This window comes from Suillus clintonianus, assembly GCF_016758775.1.
Source record: "Suillus clintonianus strain FC179 chromosome Unknown DEU56scaffold_105, whole genome shotgun sequence".
In the NCBI taxonomy this organism is placed as follows: Eukaryota; Fungi; Basidiomycota; class Agaricomycetes; order Boletales; family Suillaceae; genus Suillus; species Suillus clintonianus.
Genome location: NW_024539329.1, coordinates 73,205 through 90,188, shown reverse-complemented (window position 1 = coordinate 90,188; position 16,984 = coordinate 73,205). Strand labels below are relative to the sequence as shown.

The 16,984-nt window shown below is 47.7% G+C and overlaps 10 protein-coding genes across 10 annotated transcripts; 5 read left to right on the top strand and 5 right to left on the bottom strand.

Moving 5' to 3' along the window:
• The first annotated feature begins 26 nt into the window (after positions 1–26).
• On the top strand, positions 27–1,871 carry DEU56DRAFT_829078 (uncharacterized protein). Its single transcript, XM_041354458.1, has 4 exons — positions 27–889; positions 938–1,028; positions 1,087–1,421; positions 1,472–1,871. Exons 1-4 carry the CDS (start codon positions 509–511, stop codon positions 1,700–1,702), a joined length of 1,038 nt encoding a protein of 345 aa, XP_041203739.1. The 5' UTR covers positions 27–508; the 3' UTR covers positions 1,703–1,871.
• On the bottom strand, positions 1,749–2,455 carry DEU56DRAFT_923945 (uncharacterized protein; the record flags this gene model as incomplete). Its single annotated transcript, XM_041358548.1, has 2 exons — positions 1,749–2,294; positions 2,350–2,455. The coding sequence occupies 2 exons, from the start codon at positions 2,453–2,455 to the stop codon at positions 1,795–1,797; spliced, it is 606 nt and encodes a 201-aa protein (XP_041203738.1). The 3' UTR covers positions 1,749–1,794.
• A 598-nt stretch (positions 2,456–3,053) lies between these two features.
• On the bottom strand, positions 3,054–4,405 carry DEU56DRAFT_893493 (proline-specific peptidase). Its single transcript, XM_041356350.1, has 2 exons — positions 3,462–4,405; positions 3,054–3,409 (listed from the first exon to the last, which is right to left on the bottom strand). Exons 1-2 carry the CDS (start codon positions 4,112–4,114, stop codon positions 3,130–3,132), a joined length of 933 nt encoding a protein of 310 aa, XP_041203737.1. The 5' UTR covers positions 4,115–4,405; the 3' UTR covers positions 3,054–3,129.
• A 1,147-nt stretch (positions 4,406–5,552) lies between these two features.
• On the top strand, positions 5,553–6,973 carry DEU56DRAFT_44870 (uncharacterized protein). The gene is made up of 4 exons (XM_041346259.1): positions 5,553–6,166; positions 6,219–6,309; positions 6,364–6,689; positions 6,740–6,973. Exons 1-4 carry the CDS (start codon positions 5,786–5,788, stop codon positions 6,965–6,967), a joined length of 1,026 nt encoding a protein of 341 aa, XP_041203736.1. The 5' UTR covers positions 5,553–5,785; the 3' UTR covers positions 6,968–6,973.
• Positions 6,974–7,728: 755 nt separating this feature from the next.
• On the top strand, positions 7,729–10,487 carry DEU56DRAFT_829032 (cytochrome P450). Its single transcript, XM_041354457.1, has 15 exons — positions 7,729–8,166; positions 8,216–8,345; positions 8,394–8,582; positions 8,637–8,788; positions 8,842–8,957; positions 9,010–9,036; positions 9,100–9,124; positions 9,180–9,193; positions 9,247–9,436; positions 9,491–9,547; positions 9,603–9,627; positions 9,685–9,810; positions 9,861–10,007; positions 10,063–10,206; positions 10,331–10,487. Exons 1-14 carry the CDS (start codon positions 7,974–7,976, stop codon positions 10,142–10,144), a joined length of 1,473 nt encoding a protein of 490 aa, XP_041203735.1. The 5' UTR covers positions 7,729–7,973; the 3' UTR covers positions 10,145–10,206; positions 10,331–10,487.
• Positions 10,488–10,508: 21 nt separating this feature from the next.
• On the top strand, positions 10,509–12,134 carry DEU56DRAFT_44769 (regulator of chromosome condensation 1/beta-lactamase-inhibitor protein II). Its single transcript, XM_041346253.1, has one exon. The coding sequence runs from the start codon at positions 10,607–10,609 to the stop codon at positions 11,849–11,851; it is 1,245 nt and encodes a 414-aa protein (XP_041203734.1). The 5' UTR covers positions 10,509–10,606; the 3' UTR covers positions 11,852–12,134.
• Positions 11,852–12,465, bottom strand: DEU56DRAFT_829023 (uncharacterized protein). The gene is made up of 3 exons (XM_041354456.1): positions 12,368–12,465; positions 12,251–12,312; positions 11,852–12,193 (listed from the first exon to the last, which is right to left on the bottom strand). The coding sequence occupies exons 1-3, from the start codon at positions 12,389–12,391 to the stop codon at positions 12,106–12,108; spliced, it is 174 nt and encodes a 57-aa protein (XP_041203733.1). The 5' UTR covers positions 12,392–12,465; the 3' UTR covers positions 11,852–12,105.
• Positions 12,466–12,613: 148 nt separating this feature from the next.
• Positions 12,614–13,838, top strand: DEU56DRAFT_893483 (uncharacterized protein). The gene is made up of 3 exons (XM_041356349.1): positions 12,614–13,254; positions 13,313–13,641; positions 13,706–13,838. Exons 1-2 carry the CDS (start codon positions 13,110–13,112, stop codon positions 13,603–13,605), a joined length of 438 nt encoding a protein of 145 aa, XP_041203732.1. The 5' UTR covers positions 12,614–13,109; the 3' UTR covers positions 13,606–13,641; positions 13,706–13,838.
• Positions 13,839–14,679: 841 nt separating this feature from the next.
• On the bottom strand, positions 14,680–14,850 carry DEU56DRAFT_745127 (uncharacterized protein; the record flags this gene model as incomplete). Its single annotated transcript, XM_041349133.1, has 1 exon — positions 14,680–14,850. The coding sequence occupies one exon, from the start codon at positions 14,848–14,850 to the stop codon at positions 14,680–14,682; it is 171 nt and encodes a 56-aa protein (XP_041203731.1).
• A 562-nt stretch (positions 14,851–15,412) lies between these two features.
• DEU56DRAFT_983745 (uncharacterized protein) lies at positions 15,413–16,461 on the bottom strand (the record flags this gene model as incomplete). The annotated part of the gene is made up of 2 exons (XM_041359966.1): positions 15,413–16,342; positions 16,398–16,461. The coding sequence occupies 2 exons, from the start codon at positions 16,459–16,461 to the stop codon at positions 15,843–15,845; spliced, it is 564 nt and encodes a 187-aa protein (XP_041203730.1). The 3' UTR covers positions 15,413–15,842.
• Positions 16,462–16,984: the final 523 nt, after the last annotated feature.

Sequence of the window (16,984 nt, the reverse complement as noted above, 5' to 3'; positions counted from 1 at the left end):
ACTACGTAATTCAATAACAGTTGTTACTTGCAGCGCGTGCTCACTGCTCTCTGCCCTTCTCTGCCTCGCTCTGTCTGGTGCTTGGACTTTGCGCCAAGTGCTACTAGTACACAGCCAAAAAAAATCTAGCCTTGCCTTCTGCTTCATGAACCTGAATGTTCCTATTATGCATGAATTGCATTAGTACTGGTGCAATGGGCGTCATCTGATTTCTGATCTCATGCACTGCTTCAGAGCTTCGTCCACATCAAAGTGAGGTGAGCATGCCTTTTTGAAAGCACCACTCACATGGTCACTGTCAGGGTTAGCCCATGATTGACGCTGTCATTCAGGGCGGCAGCGCAACAAGGGCGCAAGTGCTGTGAGTCCTCGTCGGCTAAAGATGATAACAGAAGGTAAATGCAAGCTGTAGTATTATTCAACGGAGCAACATCGTGGTTTGCACTCGCAAAATTATCATTCTTCAAGCCGGACATCAACTTCTTCTGGTATATTGTCTAATTCATTCATGTCATCAAGTTGGACACCGGACGAATCGTCCAACACACTTCTAGCAGAGAAAGGTTGGTTGCAGGGTACAGTGGTCAGCGCCGTTGCCTACGGCATTGGCGTCGCCCTGTACTTTATGTGCTTCCATCTACTTTTCCGGCAGATGACCCGCACGAACTACAGAAAACACCTGCCTCTACTCATGCACATCACCGTGACTTTCATCCTCAGCACCTTGTTCATGGCAGCACTGGCCAATTTCACGCAACTCGCATTCATTCAAGATCGCAATTATCCGGGCGGTCCGAACGCATTTGAGGATGATATGTTCGGCATTCCTGTGGACAATCTTGGAAATGTCTGTGGCTTGATAGCAATGCTTCTTTCAGATGGATTGGTAGTGAGTAGTATTCGACGTTGAAAATACCATCGCTAAAATTCCACGAAGGTCTGGCGCTGCTTCGTAATTTACAAAGGGTGTAGGGTGCCAATGTGGATCATCATGTTATTGCCTGGTCTGATTTTCGCTGCATCTGTTGGTCAGTCACTCCTTGGTGTCTGTGGACTGTTTTCGACGCTCACCGTTGCATCTGTTAGTCATGGGAATAATGTGGCTGCTTCAAGTAACCTCTAGCTCCCCATATGTTTCCCCGGCTCAATTCCATAGCATCAACTATACCATTCCCTATCCCAGCCTCTCGCTCGCTCTGAATATCATCGTCACCATCGTTATTGTACTTCGACTGCTCACATATCGTTACCACATTTCCAAAGTCCTCGGCTCCAGCTACGGAACTCAATACACGTCGATTGCCGCGATGTTAATTGAATCCGCCGCTCTTTATTCCGTGTTTTCGGTTGCGTTTCTTACTCTATTCCTTCTGAATAGTCCCGTCGCGGAGATATTTGTCGATTCACTGAATCAGATTCAGGTTAGTACTAGCAAATGGAGAGGCACCCAGATGCTCATGACATGCCACAGGTAATTGCAATGCTGCTCATAGTTTTCCGAGTCGCGCAAGGAAAGAGTTGGTCTCAGGACACCATGTCTAAGGTAATGACCTCGAATCGATCAGCGCAACCCGTCCACGTGGATCTCGCGTCTAGTTCGCGGGGCAACTCCAAAACGTTTGCCACTTCCAATAACATTGCAATTGGGACGCACGAGACTTACAAGATTAGCGACCGCGGTTCAGCAGAGGCAACTTTGTGAGCAAGGTCATTTAAATACCTGGATTATGCGGGCACTTAAATATTGCGCTCAGAGGAATATTGTATAATACGGAAAATGGTGTATCGGTTTAGTTAGTCCCAATGCGCCCTCCACTCCACCCACTTTTCATGACTCTCATCGAGGGCAGAATATACTTTTTCCCAGTCTCTGCACACCAATGTGTCTCCCACTCTGTCCTTCTCATAGTCAACGCTCATAAAGTCTCCCATCTCCAGTGTATATGCGGCCTCACACATCAAAGTCTGTCGAAGATAATTGAAACAGTGGTTTATGTGATGGAATGAGGCTTCAGGATCGGTACTGCCGAGGAGACCTAGCTCGAGTTTCCATAGACAGTGGTTCTGATGCTGGAAAACCATCACGAAAACTCGGTGCTGTGGTCCTAGACGCATGCGACCAAAGCCTTTTGGCCACGTCGGGAGGTTCCTCCATTCCACACGAGCCTCCGCGTCTGATTCATTGAGTGAAAAATGCACACTCTCGTGAAGAGTCATTGCGACGGCTTCATGCGCGAGGTCGAGAGGAAATTCCCATGGGTAATCGTCGTCAGCATAAGTGTATTCTATCAATTCTAAGACGCCCAGGTCAGCACATTCTCGCTCTAACGCGTATGAGGAGGTACTTACGATCATGCTGTGCTGGTTGCAGTTGGATACGAGCATGCCACACGGTGATAAGCACGCTAACCATCCCAAACACCCATCCAACTCCTAGTTCTCTGCGAGAAATCATGAAGCAACTTTTACCTCCGGTGATTGATTTCTACCGAGGATTCCAATGGTTTAAACTGCTTAGCCTTGGACCAAGAATAGATATCTCCTCATAATGTGACCCCATCTGATTCACCGATGACCGGTCTGTCCATTTCATCTCTAGCCGATCTAGACGCTACTTCGAGCTTCTTGCCGTTTAGGTGATCACAATAAGTATGCGCGGCGGCCAGCCTTGGCATATAGGCTGATCGGCGCCCCATGATGGAATTAATGTCGGCGGTAACGAACTGCCTTTCAAGTTTCAGCCTCACCATGAGGTCCGTATTACTTTACGTCAATTACCCTCGATAACGCTAATGTCTTTGAGCACCTGTTCGATCGACCCGTTTCTCTCTATGCCTCAATCCCGCTCATGCATGCGCGTTCCGCAACATCGACGCGGTTATTTTAAACGTGGATCGATACTGGGCGTAGAGATGCATTGGTCCGAAAGTTGAATCAATAAATATGGTTTGCAGTCACGGTGAGGAGACGTGGAATAACTCAGAGGTCAGTTGACTATGTCAGTACGACATGCACTTGTCACACTTGAAATCGTCCACTGGCACGGACCTTCTGCCATATTCTGGAACTGGGTATCAATCGTTATAGTTAGACTTAATAATACTAAATTGACTAGATGTGCAGGGCGACTCAATCATTGATATCCGTAATGGTGGTCTGCGTCAGGAAGTCTGCCACCACTTGAAAGTATCTCTCCTGGTCCTCCTCCTCCGTGAATGGCATGTGACGCTGCGAGAACTGCACCCACTTCACGTGAGGGATTTTATGGAAGAAAGGACTGACGCAGACGTCCTGCGCTTCGTCATTGGCACCGTTGGTAAGGAGGGTGGGAACTGTGATTGTGTGAATCTGATCAAGACACGACCATGGTTTCAGTGTACCCGTGATGGTAAACTCTGACGGTCCAACCCTAGCAACGAAGATCAGCATACGTCAGAAAGGAAGGTCGAGATATCACCTACATCGTGCTATACACGGTGGGATTTTGCAACATGGCTGCAAAAGAAGCCTCCAGCTCCTTTGGCCAGGGAGTCTTACAGACGTGCTTCTCATAGAATATGCCCATCGCTTGTTGGTATTCAGGGCTATCCGTTGTCCCTTCTTTCTCGTGCTTCTCAATTGTCTCCCTCACATCTTCTGGCAGCGCGGCCAGCAACTGGCGAGTGCTTCTTTCCCATAGCGCCATAGACGGGGTTCCACTGGTGAGGACAAGGTGTTTGAGACCCACCGGGTGTCTGTGACTGGCATAGTGTGCGCCTAACATCGCTCCCCAGGAGTGACCCAGAAGAGAAAAGTCATTCTGCACACCAAGGTAGACAAGAAGGTTGTCCAACTCATCCATGAACAGATCGACTGTCCAGAACTCTTTGGGCTTCTCCGCCACGCCTTCAAAAAGAGACATGCCGATGCCGACCTGGTCGTAAAAGATGACGGGGATTTTGTATTTGTTGTAGATTTCAACGAGAGGTGTCATATAGTCATGCGAAATGCCAGGGCCACCGTGCAGCACGACGAGAGGGCGCACGCCCGAAGCGAGATCCCCGACGATTTTATACCAAGTCTGGTACGTGTCGTCACCGACTTTGAAGTCTACTTTGCCTGTAACTTCAGTCATTGTAAGTTTAACGTATGGGACACCTTTGGCGAGCTAGAAACGACCAGGACATGACCCTTTATACTACATGAGGACGTTTCAGCGTTCAAGTTGGACTATTCCGGCTATTTTTCCATCGCCAGAGATGAAACGTTGGCGGTGTTTGGGCTGCTGATCATCATATCAGTAGTACATAATTCTTTGAGGAATGATGCAGGAATACTTGATTTCGCAATTTTTATCTTGGACAATATATTCATCCAACATGTATGCATATGAATGCGCTTCCTGCGATCACTGGCAAGGATGGAGATGAAGCGGACTGTAATATGCATGTGATAAAATGAATCCGGTTATGATTTGTCAGCTAATCATCCAGGTTCGAATTTCGAACAGTTTGAAATTTCTATGAAGTACTGCCGCGGCAGCATGCATATGCGCATATCACAAGCTTTACACTGGTCTACACCAGTGCTGGTACTGATATCCAGTTGGGGTAAAATGCGCTTCAAACCATCATCTCACACACTGCCCCGAAAGTCCAGAACGCCAGCCTGATCCACATCAAAATGGACTCATGACCCTGGAGTGAGCATGCCGTCTTCAATGAACTTTCACCACTCACATGGTCAGTAGGTTCTTTGATAGGTACTGTCAAAGTCTACGCCGACCGCGCGGCAGGCACCCAACTGCTGTGAGACGAGCTCAGTATTCAGTTGGCAAAGCGGTCCAAAATCAGATCCGGTCCTTCACGTTCGATTTTCCTTCCCCTGCACTCTCAAAGTCTGTCGTCCTCGTCGATGGTACTTTGAGCTTTGCCGCGCCAAAGTCCATCACATAAGTCACGTCCAAGAGGTGAATCCAAAACGGACGCTATGGAGTCGAGATTTGAGTGCATTGGGTGAGTATGAACTCGGAAGCAAAAGCAAATGATAGCAACATCGACACTCCCGATTCTCGAACAGCACAGCTCGAGGGTGGCGTTACGCGGATCTGGGGAAATGGTGCGATGCAACTTCAATGGATACAATCAATGGGTACTCGTCTTGGTTCAGTATTCCTCTATTACTGCGGCTGAATCCATTTGCAATGTGTTGATTTGCTTCATGCACCCGAGGCAGATTGGTTCTGCAATGATATATGCAGGCGTGGCACCAGCTCTCACAAGAACGCAAATGTATCGAAGTGTCGGATCCACTCAGGTCCGCACAATGTTCTGCAAGTGACGTGTTCTTCAATTGGTACCGCAAAGAAATTACCACATTTGGTATACCCCTAGCTAAGCGCAGGAAATTCCCATGGGAGGCGATCTCGTGTACATTTTTCCCGAGCGGGTACCTCTTGCGAGAAGCTGAACGGTTCCACTCAGTGAGTTTTCGCAAATAGGTTACTTGTCCTTTGACATTGCAAATACACCAGGCCTGGGCTGGTTGTATTCACCGGACTTTGACCGAGATCCTCATCAGATACGTGCCAACCAAACCTTCCCCGAAGACGTCCGTCATCAAAATTGATTATGCCATTTTTGAACGTTCAGAACAACTCGCGGGTTGCACGCAAGGCCCCCATGGAACGGCTGTGGTGAAGGGTAATATTTAACGAGGCGCTAACACATGATCGTAACTCACTCGCCCACTACATATCATTGTTCTTCCAGGACATCATCTTATTCTGCTCATCATCCAATTCATCATGTCATCTAGTTGGACACCAGACGAATCGTCTGAAACACTTCTTGCAGAGAAAGGTTGGTTGCAGGGTACAGTGGTCAGCGCCATTGCCTATGGCATTAATGTCACATTGTATTTTATGTGCTTCCACCTCCTTCTCCGGCAGATGACACGCACGAACTGCAAAAAGCAAATCCCTCTACTCGTGTACATCACTGTGACTTTCATTCTCAGCACCTTATTCATGACAGCGTTAGCCGATTTCACGCAACTCGCATTCATTCAAGATCGCAATTATCCGGGTGGTCCAAATGCATTCGAGAACGACATGTTCTCCATTCCTGTGGACAATATTGGAAACGTCTGCGGTTTGATAACAATGCTTCTTTCAGACGGATTGGTCGTGAGTAGAAGTACTCGACGTCGAAATTGCTATCACTAATATCTCTGCGCAGGTTTGGCGCTGCATGGTAATTTACAGAGGGTGTAGGGTGCCAATGTGGGCCATCATGTTATTCCCTTGTCTGATGTATGCTGCATCCGTTGGTCAGTCACTTCCATCTGTTTGTGTGACTGTATCAGACACTCACCATCAGTTAGTTATGGGAATAATGTGGCTGCTTCAAGTAACCACTTTTTCCCCATATTTCTCCTCGACTAACATCAACTACACTGTCCCCTATCTCAGCCTCTCGCTCGCTCTGAACATCATCATTACGATCGTTATCGTACTTCGTCTGCTCACATATCGTCGCCGCATTTCCAAAGTCCTCGGCTCCAGCTACGGAACTCAATACACGTCGATTGCTGCGATGATAATTGAATCTGCCGCTCTCTATTCCGCGTTCTCGGTGGCATTTCTGACTCTCTTCCTTCTGAACAACCCTATCTCGGAGACATTTATTGAGGCACTGACTCAGGTTCAGGTGAGCACTGGCAAATGAGGGGCATTCGCGCTGCTTATGACATGTCACAGATAATTGCAACGCTGCTCATAGTCTTCCGAGTCGCGCAGGGAAAGGGTTGGTCTCAGGACACCATGTCCAGGGTGATGGTCTCGAGGCCATCAGTGCAAGCAATCCGCATGGGGGGTCTCGGGTATGATTTGCGAGATGGCTCCAAATCGTTCACCGATTCCAACAACGTTGGGACGCATGAGACCTGCAAGATTAGCGACCGCAATTTAGTGGAAGCAGCTGTGTGAACAAAGGTCGCTTAGATACCTACTGAGATAATAGTTGTAGTGTGTCGAATGCGGCACCGGGTACCTGTCAAAGTAAACACTTTGTAAACCTTAGTATATATACCATGATGATAGGATCTCAATTGGATTGTCTGCACTTCACATTGTCATCTTTCGCCTAATCTCTGAATCTGCATGATCAGTACTGGAGTATTCATACGAGTCCCACTAGTACTATCATGATATGATGATCTGATCTAGCTGAGACTGATAGTGCTCTGAATCATGTGATCTTGGGACGAATTCATTCAAACAGTGCAGAGCTCTTCCTGTTCTGCTTGTTTTCTGCCAGTTTCCGTCCCAATGGTAGCCTATGCATGCAACCGCGAATTCAAACTCGTTTCCGAAAGTAATACTTGTTTTCCGCCCTGGTAACGACTTTCCGTTAAAGTTTGCCATCGACTCGGATAGGAAAGGACTGAAAGGAGAAACGGCACACTTTCTCTGGGTGGCCAGCTTGCTCGTTCACACAGTGCATTCAGCATTGATTCAACATTTCCTCATAGTTTCCTCAAGCTCCCCTCCTGAACATAGCGGTGGCCTGTGGCAGCGTGCAGTGGTAAAAGCCGATCTGATTCTTGGGTCACTATTGAGTCTGTTCTGGAATCTGCGGCACTCACTCAGTCTCACATAGCCTCGCTGGCACTCACTCAGTCTCACACAGCCTCGCTGGCACTCGTCTCAACGAACTACACCTCAGAAGCATTCGGAACGTATATTCCCCTGGTTGTCCTTGGGGATCGAGGTTCGGATTCTGCCTGCCTCGCGTGGTTCGCTATCCGGCGGGCACAAGGCTCGGTTCTGATTATTAAACAGAAACAGTTTAACCCGCTCTATAACCCAACTGAATCGGATTCCTATTCGGCTGCTGGCGGGGAGCCACACACGTGAAATAGTGGGTTGACGAAGACATTCTGGCCCACCTCGACTAATTTGAGCGCACACCAAGCGCGACTAACTATACTTTATGATTCAAACATACCTCGTTGTCTCTGCCATTATCTGCGCAATCATCGCAGAAGGATGGCGTTCCACGCGAAAGAAGGTGAATGGTATGCCACTCCCACCTGGACCGCGCTTGCTGCCTTTCGTGGGGAATATCCTTGACATCGATGCGGCTCATCCATGGTTAACTTATGCAAAATGGGGAAAGCAGTATGGTTGGTTAGCCCATCCTGATTACGCTTTGCAGCTCATTTTGAATTACAGGTGACATTGTATACGCGCGTCTTTTTGGCCAGCACTTCATCATCATCAACTCTGAGAAAGTCGCTAGGGCCGTTGTGGACAAACGCTCAGCGATATATTCTGATCGTCCCGTCATCGCTACAAACGAGTAGTACGTCTGTTGATCAATGAGCGCCATCAGTTGATTGACTAGTAACAGTTTTGGATTGTCGTTTAACACAGGACTCCAGCCATACGGTGATACATTCCGGATGCACCGCAAACTTTATCATCAGTCCATGCGTATTGAAGTAACAAATTCGTACCAGGATCTGTATCTCCGCAAGGCTCACGAGCTCATTGTAAATCTATTGGATGACTCCAATAAGGTCGAAGGTCACCTCAACACGTTGGTCCCTAGCTGTGGTTATCCGTGCCTACCCTGATTCTGATATGAAAACAGACTTGCGTCGTCTCTTATCATGGCAGTCACATATGGATACGAGACCAAGCCAAAGGATGATCCCTTCGTAGACACTATTCAGAAGATCATTCACATAATATCCGAAGTCATATCTCCTGAAAGAGCGGCCCTGCAGATGTTCTTCCCTTTTCGTAAGCATTGCGTGCTATCGGGGATCGTGTTTTTGAAATCTCAATTTTTTCAGTGCATCGACTGCCATCCTTTGTGCCAGGGGGTAAGTACAAGAAGATGGCCCCAGAATGCCGTAGATTGGCTGCGACTATACAGGAGGAACCCTTCGAGTACGTGAAAAAACAAATGGTGAGCACGTCTGACATCTTGGAGTTTTCGCAAAGAACGATTTCTCTGTCAGGCAGAGGGTGAAGCCCGTCCATCTATGGTATCAGACTTCCTGAGCCAAGAGGACAAAAGTGAAGTTCATGATCAGGAACAATTGATGAAGGCGGTTGCTGCAACTGCATACATCGGTAAGGGATCATGTTGATATTGGTTTTCATGGTGGTAAACTCTTTGCTCTTTCAGCCGGGTCCGAGACGGTAAAATGAACCCTTTTCCTTTGTGAATAAATCTTGACAGCTGGAAATGACAGACCTCAGCAACATTGCACATGTTCCTCCTGGCAGTGCTTCTTTATCCGGAAGTCCAGACCCGCGCCAGAGCAGACATCAACGCAGTGTGCGGACCGGACAGAGTTCCAACTTTCCAAGATAGGAAGTCACTGCCATACATTGAAGCTATCTGTCGTGAAACCCTCAGATGGCAGCCTGTTGCACCCCTCGGTAAGCCTTACGAGAAGAAAGCGGTCGAAGTCAATTTGACATGCTTTCCGTTAGGTCTTCCGCATGCAACCTCATGCGATGATGTTTATGATGGCTTCTTCATTCCCAAAGGTCTTTCACTACCAGCATCGCAAGCTACTGATCATGTTTCTCAAGAGATTAATAGGTACCATGGTGATGTTGAATGCATGGTGTGTCTCGGGTGATTATACCTCCATGATCCATGCAGCAGCTAATTCCTCCCATAGGGCCATGGGTCACGATAAGGAATTGTATCCCGACCCGTCACGTTTTGATCCCGGTCGCCATTTAACTGCAGACGGACAGTTAAAAGATGAGCCAACGTACAGTCATTTTGGTTTTGGTTTTGGAAGGTTTATATAATCTTCTTGGTTGCGGACAATGTCGCTGATATCATCTGAAGGAGAATTTGTCCAGGCCGTTTCTTCGCAGCCAGCTCCTTATGGGCGGCCGTTGTTTCGGTTTTGTCGACTGTCGAGATCACAAATGCAAAAGGCGAAGATGGCAAGGATATCAATGTCGAGCCGAAATTCACCAGTGGTGTTGGAATGTCGGTCCTTTTTCCCTTATTTGCATCTCGGAGGGTCTGACGATGTTGGATTCAGCCGCCCCGAATACTTTCCGTGCTCTATGCGCAGTATATCTTCGGCTAGGGAGGAGCAGATGCGAATGATGTGGAAAAGCTGATGCTGACTGGTCAGTGAGTTTATATTATCTGTATTGTAAGCATGTTCGCAGTATGCATGTATGTCTTCACCTCCACATCAACCAAGAAAACGTAGTCTGAGGCTGTCCCGCAGATCAGGTAGCATACTGGTGACGGCCAGCCTCATGGGCTGATGTGACATGTGCTGATGTGCCTATTTATGTTCGCAGATAATTGGGAGAGATGCGTGCTGGAGCTCTGGAGGGTTGCATGCGTTGCTAAAAGTTTAAATTTCATTGGTCGGAAAAACGATAATCGATTTCTATTGGCTAACGAACGACACTGAAGCTTAGATAAGAAAGTAATGATATTCGTATTCGACCCAGATCAACAAATTTGGACAGCAAACGATCCACGATCCAAATCAATTGATTCAGACTAATCATCAGCCTTGTCTCTCAGCGACCACGATCAAGTCTTATATCGTGCCTATTTTAGATCTTATGGAAGCTCAGACTCCATGTCTACGTCTTCTAGCTGCTGGCTCTAATGCTCGCGGTCAGCTAGCCAATGGTTCAGATGACGATTCGCATACTTTCAAAGAGTGCCGCTTCAAACAGGGTGCGCTTCCTCCCGATACGCACGGCATCCTGCAGCTTGCGACTGGAGCAAACCACACTCTCGTATTATTTGAGTTTGGTGACGGCCAAAGGGAGCTTTGGGGGTGTGGAGACGGACGCAAAGGGCAGCTGGGTCCTGAGTACATGGGACAGTTGACAGAATTCACCCCGATCAGCATGCCCTTGTACAAAACTTATGCTTCCCAAGGATATACCTGTTGTCTCATTGCTGCCGCTTGGGAGACATCATATCTTGTTTTGAAATCGCGTTCCCGACCAGACGTGGTCATCTCGATGGGCTCAAACGACTTTGGGGCACTCGGTGTGGGCACAAAACAAGTTACGGCAACTCCGACAGTCATTTTGTTTGATCACCTCACTATCGAGGGTCGCTCTATCAATTCCAGTGAGCTCGTTGTCGAGTCCATTGTTGCAGGACCTCGTCATGTCGTACTTCATTTGCGACCCGTTTTCAGTGATGAGCATATGCTCGTTGGCTGGGGTTTGGCCAGACATGGCCAACTAGGGGATACGAAGATTGTGAATTATGACCGCCCTTGCATCATTTCCCTTGATGTATCCGCAGATCCAGTGCAAACATATTCTCTCGGTCTTCAACATACTGTTGTCTGCCACCAATCAGGGCGGACAACAGCTTTTGGATCTAACAAGAAAGGACAACTCCACAGGATGGATTCTTGGGTGCGCATTCGACAGGTCGGGTGTACGTGGAACGGGACCTTCCTTCTCGTAGACGACGATGAAAATACCCTTCTATCCACGGGAAGTAATGCCCATGGTCAACTAGGTCGTGAGTTGCAAGGGGAGAAGAACGAGGTTACTGTTGGGCCTGTCGAATTTACTTTATCCCACGATCGCAAATTGCCTTCGCTGAGATCCTTTGCTTGTGGCAGCGAACACGTGGTGGCAGTGATCTCTCCATCTGGCTCGTCAGACATGGAAGTTTGGGGGTGGGGGTGGAACGAGCACGGTAACTTGGGGCTGGATCATACGGATGATGTGCCGAAGCCCATCAAGATCTGGCCAGCAGGAGGACACGCGGTGGACGGAAAACCTGTTCAGGTATGGGCTGGAAATGGGACCAGTTGGATCTTATTACAAACATAGTATACAGGTCTATTGAAACACAATGTATGCGGGACAAAAAAGACAGCCAGCGCAGGGCAGGAGCAGACGTCATTGGTCATCCATGAGGTCCATGTCGACATGAATTTGCCGGACGGTGGTTTCCTTCGAAGCAGCGAGCTGTGACAACAGATGAGCATCTCCTAGAAGCAATAAAGGACCTGGTAGAGTTTGATACCCTTCCTATTAGTAACTTCGGTTCAGAGCGTTAGCTTGCAGAATATAGAAAATCTGGGTCAAACCTGAGTAGCATCCTTGGCTTCATTATAGCGGTGCAACAGTTTTATGTGTCTTGATACGATGACCTCGGCGCTCTCATCCTCACTGTAAAATGGGTCAAGTGGTCAGCGTGTTTCGCCAGAGTCGATTATCTGCTCCAACCCTATCCTCTTCTGCAGGACGTCAATTTCGGCCTGAAGTTTATCGATATATTCCTTTTGCTTCTATACGTAGATTGAAAATGCATGTCGTAGAAACCAGACATGAAATATGACATACCTTGGCAGACGTCGCGGCATGCATGATAGTATATTCTACTGCAAAACCGAAGTAGAGCTGATCACGAGCAAATTGACGGGCGTACTTCGGAAGACGCGTTTCTCCAATGCAACGCGTTGTTGACGATTGTTTATGTATCAGGGTTCTTTCCCTTATGCCAACGTTCTCGTTCAAATGCTACGAGCTCAGATTTCCTATGGGTGAACGACAACAGATATACGTCATCACTCGCGTCCGGTCTGCAGGCTCAGGATCTACGAAGCACCGCTGTATAGCAGCATATCATGTTCCGCAATGTCAGGGGACAATTGCGCTACTCCGCTTTCTTGCCGTGAAGCATGGCAGTAATAGGGAGGTAGAGCCCCTGCTCTTCAACACGCTTCAATTGCGATTCCTGCAGCCGTTGATCGCATTCGAGTTCCAACCAACGCCAAAGATGCGTCTAAACGGTTTACCCTACCTGCACTTCAAACTGGGCATACAATAAGTGCCTTGAGCCTGCGTGAATTTTTCCACCGATATGGTCAACTCGACACCCAAAAGCGGGCTCGGTAGAGATTTTAGAAAATGGGTTGCACATGGTTTGCACAGTCACTGGTACAGTATCGATCTATTTATTTGAATTTCTATCCGCGATGTATTCCTTTTACTCTGATCGGGGAATCACGACCGTACTGCCAGGGGTGAGCACTATCTGTATAATAATTTCAAAAAGTTACCGTGATTTCCCTCCTGCCAGACGATGATCAATATGAGACGACTTGTCTTTGCTTTTACGGTGACAGTGATACCTGCTGCAGTTGTAAACATTGGTCTTGGCTATATTATTGCACGGAGGCCTTGGTTTTCCGACAGCAGGCCTTTCAAAGGGGTGGTTCTCAGCCGTGGTACTGCAAATTTTCTTGGCGTGTCCTAGAAACTTTTTTTGACGATTTCACGTATCAGATTTATCTTTTCAAGTGGATTTCGGAGAGCCAGTATGTATGCGAATAGACCAAACAGCACACTACCGCGCGGATACGGATGAGGGCGGAGAAGAGTTTGCGAAACTCATTCTGCGCAGAGGGCACACTGTTCATATCACCGATGCGGAGACGGGTGAAAATCGCATTTGCACAGTGACACTATTTCATCAGCTTAAATGCCTAGCAATCATCCGTGACGACTACGTAGCAATGCGCCCCCAATCATCAATCACTGGCTCATTAAAAATCTGCCGAAGATATTCCAGAAAGTGATGTGCGTGAGGGATCGTCGCACATACTATATCTAGTGTGAGCACTAGTGCAACTTCCATAATTGAACATTGAACCACTGATGCTGCTGTGCCACTGCTAGATCTCGTACTCACATATACTTACCTCGAGCCTGAGCTTCTTGAATCACCCTGATGATCATACATGCTGGCATGCACGAAATGGCCGCATGGCCGCATGACGAGAAAGATGCGTGCAGTGCCGACATTCCCAGCAGAGAGTCGCCTGGAGGCCCTCGTCATTTGGTTTGATGGCAACCATGAGCTCTGTACTAGTCTCCATTATCCTAAAAGATGACCCAAGGTCTAGCTCGTTCTGATGATTCAATATACAGCCTGTGAGTTATCATGCTTTCTTGGCTTCGAAAATTTATCATCCTCCCAAATTCCGAGCTGGATTCCGAGCTGAGACTAAAGCCGCGGCGGTCAGAGTCTATCAGTAACCTGACCGTGGCTATGAGAGATAACAAGAATTCGAAATGATGTGCGAAGGCTGTTATGCTATTGCCCTCACCGAGTTGACCGAGCTGATGTATAAAATGGTGCTGCTGCTGCATCTCCTATGTAGTCCCTGGCATCTCACACACATACCTTTTAACCAGCGAACCTTAGCGAAGAGTACCATTAACATGATCGCACTTAACATCAGTAGACTCAGCTTCTGCGTCCTGCTCTTATCCGTTGCCTTCGCACAGATCCTAGCAGTCAGTGCTGCCGACAACCCGAAGTCTTGCTCCGGGAATACTAGAGACGTGGATGCCACAAATAGTGCGAAGATCCTACGGCCTATGTGGAGCGTAACTGACGAACAACTTCTAGCGGTGGAATGTTTTTGAAACTTGAATGCCGCTGGAGGGTTGAAAGTTGATGCAGAGACCGATAAATCAGCACACGAGACGCATTACAGGAATGATCGCCCAAATATACGAAGGATATCGTATTGTGGGTCACATTTGGGAGCGCAGACGACGTGGTCGCGCACATGGGACTATTCGTTCATACTTCACCGTCACCGCATACCTGTCCTATTGCTCTTACTTCTTAACAATTTCGATTATTACTTTGGTGTCTGGGTTTCCATGAATGTAGCCAGTTTTTTTATACTACCGCCATGCAGCATGACAAGAGGGTGTGCACCTGAAGCGAGATCCCCGACGATTTTGTACCAAGTCTGGTATTTGTTGTTACCGACATTGAAGTCTGCTTTTCCCGTAACTTCTTCATCCATTAAAAGTTTGACATACGGGGCGTGCCGGGGGGGAAGGCTGGCGACGACCAGGACACAAGCCTTTATACACGAGAAGGACTCGGGTGTCGCGTTTCAAAATTAACGTTTAGATGTAAGTTGACAGAATACTGAAACGTTTGATTCCCAAACGCAAGCTGGACTATTACGGCTGTTTGCATCGCAAAGAATGAAACACCGGCGTTTAGCTAGCTGATTATATGATCAGTGAGCGCTGTAGTCTCTTCGAGGAATATCGATAAAGGAGTACTTGGTTTCGCATTTTGATCTTGGAGAGTATAGAGTCTTCCAGACATCAAGTGTTCAAGTGTGCTTACTGCTATCAACGTGGAATCTTAGATGAGGGTGCAGAGCAGGCTGACTGGATATGATTAGGACGCATGATGATCATGAAACAAATGAGCTTCAAGTTATGTCGAGAAAATTTACGCCTTCGCCTCTGCGAGAAGTCACGTGATTTCCATTTATATCGACGTGCTTGGCTAAAATATCACGTAATACATTTATCCAGATAATTTACTATTTTGTTTACCATGCTCTTTGACTTCGCACTACACTGCCAGAAAATCTTGCTGTATCTTCTGCTATATGAACCTGAACGTTGAACCTCCCTATTATGTTTTTATTGCATGATTTGCACTAGTACTGATCTGGTGGGCATCTTGCACTGCTTCAGGGTCCCGTCCGAGGTGAACCTGCCTTTTTGAAAGCCATACTCACATGGTCACTGTCAGGGTTAGTTGCCCATCGCACCATGATCGGTAATAATGTGGCTGCTTCAGCTAACATCTGCTTTCTCACTAATACCAACTACACCGTCCCCTTTCCCAGCCTATCGCTCGCTCCAGATATCATCGCCACCATCGTTATTGTACTTCGCCTGCCCACATATCGTTATCGCATTTCCAACGTTCTCGGTTCCAGCTATGGCACTCAATACACGTTGATTGCCACGATGAGGTGTATCAGTTCACCTAGTCCCAATGCGCCCTCCACTCCACCCACTTCTCGTGGTTCTCATCAAGTACAGAATATACTTTTTCCCAGTCTCTGCAGACCAATGTGTCCCCTACTTTATTCTTCTCATAATCAACACTCAGAAAGTCTCCCATCTCCACTGTGTATGCAGCCTCACACATCAAAGTCTGTCGAAGATAATTGAAACAGTGGTTTATGTGATGGAATGAGGCTGCGGGATCGCTACCGCCGAGGAGAGCTAGCTCGAGCATCCATAGACAATGGTGCTGATGCTGAAAAACCATCACGAAAACTCGGTGCTGTGGTCCTAGACGCGTGCGACCAAAGCCTTTCGGCCACGTCGGGAGGTTCTCCCACTCCAGACGAGCCTCCGTGTCAGATGCACTGAGCGAAAAATGCACACTCTCGTGGAGAGTCATCGCAACGGCTTCATGCGCGAGGTCGACAGGAAATTCCCATGGATAATCGTCGTCAGTATAAGTGTATTCCATCGATTCTAAGACGCCGAGGTAAGCGCATTCTCGCTCCAACGTGTATGAGGAGGTACTTACGATCATGCTGTGCTGGCTGCAGTTGGATGCGAGCATGCCACACGGTGACAAGCACGCTAAGCATCCCAAACACCCATCCAACTACTAGTTCTCTGCGAGAAATCATGAGCACCTTTTGTCTCCAGTGATTGATTACTACCAAGGATGTCAGATAACTAACCGGAAACCTTGCTGATTCGACTCGGAGGCATTGAGCACTGCCAAATACCAATGGATTAAACTGGTTATCCTTAGACCAAGAAGATCTCCTTGCAACAGAGCTGTGATCGCTTTAGCCGCGTAATCCCATCTGATTCACCAGCCTCCCATTCATTTCTAGCCGATCTTATCCAGATGCTACCTCAAGATAAGTATGTGGCAGGCATAGTGCGCACCCTCGGACTGCATTGCCTCACGGCTAGCTAGCTTTGGCATAAGCCAACGACGCCCATGGAATTAATGTCCTCGGATGAACTGCCTTTCTAATAAGTTTAGACTTGCAGTGGCACCTGCTTTGATCTCCGTCACATTATATTCTGGAAAGATATACAGCCACCCCCTGTATTTCGTTCTGTCCAGGTGAGTACTAGTCGTCATTTAATTGATAT